Source organism: Peromyscus maniculatus, chromosome 20 (genome assembly GCF_049852395.1).
Source record: "Peromyscus maniculatus bairdii isolate BWxNUB_F1_BW_parent chromosome 20, HU_Pman_BW_mat_3.1, whole genome shotgun sequence".
Lineage (NCBI taxonomy): Eukaryota > Metazoa > Chordata > Mammalia > Rodentia > Cricetidae > Peromyscus > Peromyscus maniculatus.
The window spans coordinates 71,345,012-71,354,446 of record NC_134871.1 but is presented as its reverse complement, the minus strand read 5'-3'; the positions used below and the strand labels follow the sequence as shown (position 1 = coordinate 71,354,446).

The following is a 9,435-nucleotide window of genomic DNA, read 5'->3' as shown; positions in this document are numbered from 1 at the left end:
CTCTGTTGCTTTCCTGGGTGGACCAGTGTTGAAATGTCCTTTAGGGCCAGCTGATGGACAGGCGCCTGGGCTTCCCCCACCAGCTACCCAGAGTCCCTCTACCTCTCCTGATGAGTCGGAATGGGATGTAGGATATCTAGCCTTCTGCCTAACGCCAGGTGAAGACCTGAGGTCGGCGGGCCATGGACACGAAGGCAGACCCAAGGCAGAGAGCAAAGCGTGTATTTAGATGGGAATATTTGGTTCTGACTAAAGGATCGGTCTCTAGGCAAGCTCACCGGCTTTCCTTCCTCAAGGTCTTAATTCCTCAGGTGTCTGCATAGCCTCCCTGGGGGCAGAGACCACATCCTTGGTGTTTGTGATCCATAAACATTAGAGGAATGGCATCATTATCCTAATAAGTGGCCCAGGGACACACAGGTAACAGGGATGTGAGGAGGCCATGGTTCCCAGAGGGCCCCAGGAGACAGAAATCCAGGGTCCTCTGACAAGAGTGAGCCCTACTCCACTCCCATCTTGGTACATTCAGTGCAGGTTCTAAACAGACCTCGGGAAGGGACAAGGCCGGGACAGTCTATGAACAGGTTTACTGCCCTGGCCGGTGGTCTGGGAAGGGGTAGACACTCACAAGACGTGTTTCTTCTTAAGGAGCAGATAGAAAGGGCTCAGAACAAGCGGATATGCAAACACAGTTGGGCACACCTTTCCGTCTTGGCCACATGGAAGAAAGTGGCTGAAGTGGAGTCTCCCCATTACCCACAAGTGGTCATTATGTGGCCACTGAAACTTCAGTGGTTTGCACTTTTGCTGGGTGAGAAAGATGGGCTCTGGACCACGGTTCTCTGGGCTGGAATCCAGACGGTTCCAAGGGGCTGTCTTCTCCAGCCCTCTGTCCCTAAGAAGGCATGATCAAAAGGACCCCTCTGGTCCTGACCCATCTAGACACAGGCAAGCTTCTGGGCATGTGAAGCTGCTCCAGGGACAGTGATGGACATGAGGATATGTCTGCATGGGGCCAGGGGACAGAGCAGAGTCTTCCTGTGTCTCAGCTAACTGCAGTGATTCCATGCCCTGAACTGGTACCCCAAACCTAGCCTCCCCCAGATTGTTATGGAGTTCAAATCCGTCCCCGGGTGTTGGTTGAGGCCATTTCAGAGAGACTGTGTGAAAATTAATTACTTAATGTATGTAAAGAGCTTTGAAGATGAAAAGTGCAGCACAGTGTCCCTAATAACATCTTCAATCCTTTACGGAGCCCAAGTCGCCTCTGAGCTCACCTTTAAGATGAGTCCTTGGGGAGTTGCTGGCAGCCTCCCCAAGCCCATAAACCACATAAAATGGCTTTTCACTGCTTTTACACGGCCAACCCCAGCTCTCCCCACCAATAAAAGGACCGCAGAGGATCAGAGAGACCCAAAGGATTCCAAGCCTCACACTCTGCAGCCCACACCAAACTTAGACGCCATCCAGCCCACAGCCACTTAGACGCCATCCAGCTCACACCATGTCCTGTCGCTCCTACAGGATCAGCCCAGGATGTGGAGTTACCAGAAACTTCAGCTCCTGCTCGGCTGTGGCCCCCAAAACTGGCAACCGCTGCTGCATCAGCGCTGCCCCCTTCCGAGGAGTGTCCTGCTACCGGGGATTGACGGGCTTCAGCAGCCGCAGCCTCTGTAACCCGAGCCCCTGCGGGCCACGCATGGCTGTTGGAGGCTTCCGCTCCGGCTCCTGTGGACGCAGCTTCGGATACCGCTCTGGAGGCGTCTGCGGGCCCACACCCCCCTGCATCACCACCGTCTCCGTCAATGAGAGCCTGCTCACACCCCTCAACCTGGAGATCGACCCCAATGCTCAGTGTGTGAAGCATGAGGAGAAGGAACAGATCAAGTGTCTCAACAGCAAGTTTGCCGCCTTCATCGACAAGGTCAGTGTGGCCTGCGACCTCAGCCCTTTGGAAGGTCCCAGTCTGTTGGGAAGGCAAATTGGCTGCCAGGTTAGAGACAGGAGAGGGGAAGAAATGCAGGCCCACAAATGCCTCCATTTGGTACTTGGAAAATTCATTATGTAGTTTAGAAGTGGAGTCTATGGTTGTGTGTGTGTGTGTGTACATGTGTGTATATCTGAGTGAGGACAATATAAACAGGCAGGGGTGTCCCTGCAAGCCTGGTTGAGGGCTGAGGGAAGAAGAGAGGGGACAATACAAACAGAAGGCACATGGCTTGTGCCTCGGCAGCATGGGTAACTGCTCAGTTCACACTCCTTCCTCAGGGGCTGGCTGTGACACTCACCCGTGCGGCAGCCCAGCGTTACACTCTTGAAGAGCAGGACTTGCCTCGTGGGTTTACGTGAGGATTCGGGGCTGGAAGAGAGAGAGGGAGGAGGCCCACCTGGAAGGACACCATCAGTGCTGGCAAAGCACCAGAACTGGGCAGCTGCCTCCCAAGGGGCTGTGGGGAGGAAGTCTGAAACTCCTGATGCTTTTCTTTAGTGCTCTCAATAAATCCTGAAAGTCACCCCGTGGGTAGATCTTAATATCTGTGTTACGATGGCAGTGGGGTGAGGGAGCTGGGGCACTGCTCAGACACACTGTGGGCCAGTGAAGGCCGCAGATGGGGACTGAGACACCACTCCACCAGTGAGGGCTGGTGCTTTCACCCTCGGGAGTCTGCTTGTCTGTCCACAATGTGGAGGAAACAGCCAGCAGCGCTGCACTCACACACACAGGATCATGATGAATGAATGAACTTCATAGACAAATGGGGTAGACATAGGCAGACACAAATACATAGAATAGACAGACACACAGACACAGATACAAAAATTTAGAGACAAAGACATAAAAACGTTGATATAGAAAAGACAGAAACAGACAAAGTCATGGACACAGAAAAAGAACAAGATCTTAAACACAGACATAAACAGATAGTCATAGGAGTTGTGTGGGTGTGGGGGGTACATGTGGTGGTGCACACGGTGGTGTGTGGTTGGGTGTGGTATGGTATGATGTTTTGTATGTGCATTGGGTGCTGTGTGATGTGTGTGTGTAGTTGTGTGCTGTGGTTTGATGTGTGTGTATGTAGTGAATGTGTGTGGTGTGGTGTAGTGTGTATGGTGTGTGGCATGGTGAGTGTGTATGTGTGTGTATGCGATGTGTGGTATATGTGTATGTGTGGTACGGTGTGGTTTGGTGTGGTCTGTGTGTGTATGTAGTGTATTGTGGGTGTGGTATATGTGTATGCAGTGTATGTGGTGTGTGTATGCAGTGTGTGTGTGTATGTGTGGTGTCTGTGTGTGGTGTGGTATTGTCGTGTGTGTACACAGATGTGGTATGGGGGTTGCATATGTGTGTATGTGTGTGTGGGAGTCCTAGCACAGGCCTGAGTGCCACAGAGTGGATACTGGAGATGCGTTGTTGGGAGAGAGCGACTGAAGGACCTCTAGTAATTAGAGCAGCTTTATTGACTCGCTGTCCTTGCTGCATGTCGGGGACTGTTCTAAACAACTTACAGGTATGAACTGGCTCAGTCTTCACAACTGTAGCACTATCATCACAGAATGAGAAGCCTAACACCAAGAGGCTCAGCAGCTTGCCCGCCTACAGCCCCAGAGCTGGAGCTGGAGCCCAAGTTCAGAGCTGTTCAGCCAACATGAAAGGGCAGAGAGCCCCAGCAAAGCACACAACACACATGACACACACACATGCACACATACTCACAAATATATACACACACAGCACAGCACACACACAACTCATACATATCATACCACACACACAACACATACACATACACAAACACACATATACACAATACATACCACACATACACAAAACACACCACACACACATACACACATACCACACCACACTTTTACAATATAACAAACACACACGCACCAATCACACACACACCACATGCACACACACAACACACACAAACATACTATACACATCACTTGCACCAACATACACACCACACACACCACACACACCACACATGCACACATGCACACACTCCACACATACCACATGCACACATATACACATACACACACACCCCACACATACTGCATGCACACACATACACATACCACATGCACACACATACACATACACATACACACACACCCCACACACACCACATGCACACACATACACATACACACACACCCCACACATACCACATGCACACACATACACATACACATACACACACACCACACATACCGCATGCACACACACACACTTCCTAAATTCCCACTAAGTGTCCTTCCTCCCCGAATGGCAGGTGCGCTTCCTGGAGCAGCAGAACAAGCTGCTGGAGACCAAGTGGCAGTTCTACCAGAACCAGCGCTGCTGCGAGAGCAACCTGGAGCCGCTGTTTGGCGGTTACATAGAGGCGCTGAGGAGGGAGGCTGAGTGTGTGGAGGCGGATGGCGGGAGGCTGGCTGCTGAGCTCAACCACGTGCAGGAGGCCATGGAGGGCTTCAAGAAGAAGTGAGTGCTGCGCATGCCCGCAGGATCTCAGAGGGCGCGTGGGTGGGAAGCCTCCGGCTGCAGCTTCTCTGAAATCCAGGACTTCCCAGGCCTGGGAGGGCGTGTGCAGCAGGACAAGTCCTGTGCCTGAGAACAGCTCCAGGAACTGAGGGTCGGAATCCACACCGGGGTCCCAGCGCTGCCTTCCTGACCCGGGTGCTGGGCCGAGGGCCCTCCTCCACAGCACAGTGCTCTTGGAATCTGGGCTGTCAGGATGATGGGGTGGAGCCTGCAATCAGAAACCCACCTCAGAGGCAAAGGGCCTGGAATGCAGCCAAGCGGAGACAGACCTAGCCAAGAGCAATCCACAAACAGACCACACAAACACGCAGTCACACCACCACCACCATGGACGGTTTAGTCCCTTCCGTGGCCCCTGGGAGAACTCGGCTACCAGCTGAGGTGGGATCCAGGTGTGGACCCTGAGCTCTGTCCTTCCCCACACATCTAGGTATGAAGAGGAGGTGGCTCTGAGGGCAACAGCAGAGAATGAGTTTGTGGTTTTGAAGAAGGTAAGGGTCCACTCCCTGGACAGGGAGGGAGGGGAGCCACCTTTGCGGCCTCCGGGCAGCCACCAGGTTGGCCAGACGACCTTCCCTCGGTCCCTTCCACCACGTGTGCTTCCCTCCCCTCCCCCCCAAACCCCCGTCAGGACGTGGACTGCGCCTACTTACGGAAATCAGACCTGGAGGCCAACGTGGAGGCCTTGGTGGAGGAGTCCAGCTTCCTGAAGCGCCTCTACGAAGAGGTAGAGACACGTATTTGCGTGCTGGCGTGGCTGGTGAAATGAGGACGCGGAGATGGGGTGGGGGTTCAGGGTCCTAGATCTGTGGGCACTCAATAACATGGATAAAAATATCACCCCACGCATATGAAAAGGCCCCACTCACTATACAGGGTGTAGAGTGTTGGGTGTACATATGTACAGTGCATCTGTGTTCACATGTACAAGAATAATCATGCATGCATGTGTTTGGCTTCTGTGCCTGTGGGCATCTCTGCATGTTGGAGTGTGTTTGCATGCTAGACAACAGGTGGATATGAAGGTATATGGGGATTCCATGTATGGAGGATCACTCTGGACAAGTTACTGTTTAGCATTCAAACCGGCCCCTTTGCCTGGGACTTCGGGTCAGGCCCATTTTCAGAGACTGATCTCGGGTGAGGTTTAAGGCTTCCAGCCCAGCTGTTCTGTATTGTGCCCATGTGTGGATGAAGGTGGTAGAGGCAGGACTTCCTCATCAGAGCTCCACCAGTGAATAAACCCAGCCCCTAGAATGGGACACCAGGCCCCAAACAAGGCATCAAGTATAATGTTCTTCCTGTTGATTCTGCAGGAGATCCGAGTTCTGCAAGCCCACATCTCAGACACCTCCGTCATCGTCAAGATGGACAACAGCCGGGACCTGAACATGGACTGTGTTGTGGCTGAGATCAAGGCTCAGTATGACGACGTTGCCAGCCGCAGCCGGGCAGAGGCCGAGTCGTGGTACCGCACCAAGGTGAGTGCCTCCTAGACATGGTTGTGGGAGCCATGCAAGGTGTCTATTAGAAAAGGTTTCCTTTCCCTCAGGACTGGTAAGAGAAAAGCTGACTGACCTCTGGATGGAGTAGCCAGCCAGGGCTGCTATGTGTAAATATTACCCATGCTGAGCACTGTAGATGCTGCACACTCATTGGCTGAGGGGACAGGCGTCCTATGTTCCTTCATAAGCATCTGTCCCCCCTCCACCCTCAACTTCCAGTGTGAGGAGATGAAGGCCACGGTAATCCGGCACGGGGAGACCCTGCGCCGCACGAAGGAGGAGATCAATGAGCTGAACCGCATCATCCAGAGGCTGACGGCCGAGATTGAGAACGCCAAGTGCCAGGTAGGTCACGAGGCAAACTCAGATGTGCAGTAAGCACAGGCAGGCAACAGGCAACATCACCAGGCACTGTGCCCACGAGAATGAAATGGCCTGTCTCTAATTAAGATTGAGAGGAAGCAGGGACCCCGAAGGAAGGCAGGATTCCCCCATGTCATACCGCATCCTGCTGTGACAAGCAGGATCACTGACTTCTAAAAGATGCAACCCTTTCCTCAGCCATTGCCCACGGGGAAGGAGGGGTGCTGAGAAGCCATCTTCTCTTCGGGTTGCCAGCTCTATGAGCTACCTGCCATGGACCCTCACAAGGGCTCTCTCTTCCCTGGCACTAAACACTTGGAGGAGCCCAGCTGTGCCCCCATCCCACCCCCATCTTGTTCTAACAAGATGCCCCCTCTCTACCCCAAAGCGTGCCAAGCTGGAAACTGCTGTGGCCGAGGCAGAGCAGCAGGGAGAGGCCGCCCTCACCGATGCCCGCTGCAAGCTGGCTGAGCTGGAGGCTGCCCTGCAGAAGGCCAAGCAGGACATGGCCTGCCTGCTCAAGGAGTACCAGGAGGTGATGAACTCCAAGCTGGGGCTGGACATCGAGATCGCCACCTACAGGCGCCTGCTGGAGGGCGAGGAGCACAGGTGAGCTGAGGAGGGCCATGTGGAGATTCATCTGAGGGGCAAACTGTCTCCAACAAACAAGCTGGCTAAAGCATGTCAGTCCTTGCTGCATGGTCATCCTGGTGAACGGTCTTGGGCACAAGTGTGATACACAGCTCTGACCAGCCTACTCCAGGCCAGACTTCAGTAATAATAGTTACCTATCATATATCCTATGCTCTGTGTCAAGCACCCATTTATAATCCTCCATCCTATCTAAAAACAGAGATGGGTTGGCTCAATGTTCAGCACCTTCCCCACAGATACCAAATTATTAAGCTGCAGAGCTGAGACCCAACACTCAGTCCTGGGCTTCTAAAGCCCATTTGCAGCTTCCCTTGAAGGTGGGCTCATGTTCAATAAGGATGATGCACCCTGTAGCTCTGCCTCATTCTTATTGTGAGCACTATTGGCCTTCAGTAGGCTCAGGCACCCTGATGGCAGGCAGTGTGTGGAAGTCACAATTCCACTCACTGCTGCTTTAAACAAAGGGGGGAGGGGATGGGCTGATCTCTGTGGATGGGGGACACTTTAAAGAAAGAAAGTGAATATTCCATGAAGACTTGGGGAGCCCTTCCTGCCTCTCAGGAGATAGATCCAACCTAGAATAAAAGCTGACCTTGTCTGTCCCCAAGCAACTGTCTCAAGGAATCCAGCTCCTGCTTGGAACTAATGATGCTTTCTTTTCTCCCTAGGCTGTGCGAGGGTGTGGGCTCTGTGAATGTCTGTAAGTATCTGCTGGAAATGCCCCCTAGAAAAATGGTCTGGGGATGGGCAAAGCTTCACCATGGGCCAACCCCACCCAACCTCCAGTGTTCCCCAATTCTCATAGTCTTTCCTCTTCTCCAGGCTCCTCCCTAGGGACTACTGGGCAGGGGGTGAGGGTGGCAGGTGGGGGAGTGAGGAGTGCAGAGTTGGGGGGTAAGGGAGGCTCAAAAAAAGTTGAGCGCCCCTTGCTGGTGGCCACTAGAAACTGCAGTCCAGGGAAATGGGTCCAGGAATCACCATATCTCTCAGATGTGCTGTGAGGTTGAAAGGACAAAACCTGTCTTGTTAACCACTGATCCCTTGAGGAGGGGGCAGACCCTGCATGTGAAGCCCTAAGGGACCTGTGGTAGGTGGGTGACACTTGAGCAAGCCCCTTATCCCTCCCTGTTCCTCTTCCCACAGGTGTCAGCAGCTCCCGTGGTGGAGTCACATGTGGGGGCCTCACATATGGCTCAACCCCAGGCCGCCAGATTACCTCTGGCCCCTCTGCTACTGGGGGCAGCATCACAGTGATGGCCCCTGACTCCTGCTCCCCTTGCCAGCCACGCTCCTCCAGCTTCAGCTGTGGGAGCAGCCGCTCAGTGCGCTTTGCTTAGAAACAGGACCTCCAACTGAGCCACCTCTCTGCCCCTGAATGGAGTGATGTGTGAATGGAAAATGTGTGCTTGCTTCCAGAATAGTCCAGATGTTCTGTAAGAGAAAAGAGCTCAGGGTCTCTTTCCTCCACCTTCTTTTAGGAAGTTGTTTCTCCTCTGGCTTCACTTTAGAAGCTTATTCCCAAGCCTTCCCTTAATTCCAACCTGTCTTCAAATACCTATAATTGATTTGTGTCATTCACCAAGTCCTCTGGGACACTCCCAGTCACCCAGGGTGGCTGGACAATGAAGCTTGGCTTTCATAGGTCAAGGCATAGTCCTAACCACCCAGTGATTCCCCCCAAAACCAAGAACCAGAGGGAACCCTCACCAAGCAGCTCCTACTTCTGGCCCCAGGAACATGGCCTCAGAGGCAGCAAGCACCTGCCTATCATTGGTTGTGTTTGCTCATCTCCCTGACTGACTGCCTTCCTTGGGGCAACCTGCTCCAGCCAGACTCCTTGGGTTGCCTCCCAGAAAACAAGTCTACTCTCTGGGGAGTTCTGCTACCTACAGCCCCTGGCTAGGGGGATTTGAACGGGTCTTGCTATTCAAGACACCTTTACACATTTCAAGGACTCCATACTTGTTCCAGGCCTTCCTTGCCTGTGCAGAAGGGAACTGCCCACTGGAGAGCTGATGGGATGGGGACTATGAGGCCACTTTCCGGTTCTGTCTGTGGGTGCCTTGCCTTCTGGGTTGACCCCATCTGTGTTTCAATAAATGCTGCTGCGATGCAAGGGTGCCTGATGTTTTGTGCCAGGGTCGCCGCTCCCTGCTTCTTTGCCCTCACCAGCCAACCAACCCTAGGCCAGCCCCACACTGGTAACCAGCATCTGGAAAACCCAGTATCGAATGTCACAGGGTAACCGTCTCCACACACCCATGTGACTTCTCCTCTTCCAGTCCATTCCCGCAGCCTGATCCACTTGTCCTCCTCTGTCCCTGCCAGGCTGGAGCACAGTCCCCCCCCCCATAGCAT

The 9,435-nt window shown here is 53.3% G+C and overlaps 1 protein-coding gene across 1 annotated transcript; it reads left to right on the top strand.

The window, feature by feature from the left end:
- The first annotated feature begins 1,433 nt into the window (after window positions 1-1,433).
- On the top strand, window positions 1,434-9,193 carry LOC102924641 (keratin, type II cuticular Hb5). The gene is made up of 9 exons (XM_006981886.3): window positions 1,434-1,924; window positions 4,287-4,495; window positions 4,986-5,046; window positions 5,187-5,282; window positions 5,872-6,036; window positions 6,280-6,405; window positions 6,812-7,032; window positions 7,746-7,777; window positions 8,221-9,193. The coding sequence occupies exons 1-9, from the start codon at window positions 1,505-1,507 to the stop codon at window positions 8,412-8,414; spliced, it is 1,524 nt and encodes a 507-aa protein (XP_006981948.2). The 5' UTR covers window positions 1,434-1,504; the 3' UTR covers window positions 8,415-9,193.
- The last annotated feature ends 242 nt before the right edge of the window (window positions 9,194-9,435 follow it).

Bases quoted from the DNA above. Each gene is read 5' to 3' on its own strand.
- LOC102924641 (XM_006981886.3), top strand. From the start codon at position 1,505: ATGTCCTGTCGCTCCTACAGGATCAGCCCAGGATGTGGAGTTACCAGA. The intron at 6,037-6,279 runs GTGAGTGCCTCC...CTCAACTTCCAG, and splicing joins AGTCGTGGTACCGCACCAAG to TGTGAGGAGATGAAGGCCAC. The intron at 6,406-6,811 runs GTAGGTCACGAG...TCTACCCCAAAG, and splicing joins TTGAGAACGCCAAGTGCCAG to CGTGCCAAGCTGGAAACTGC.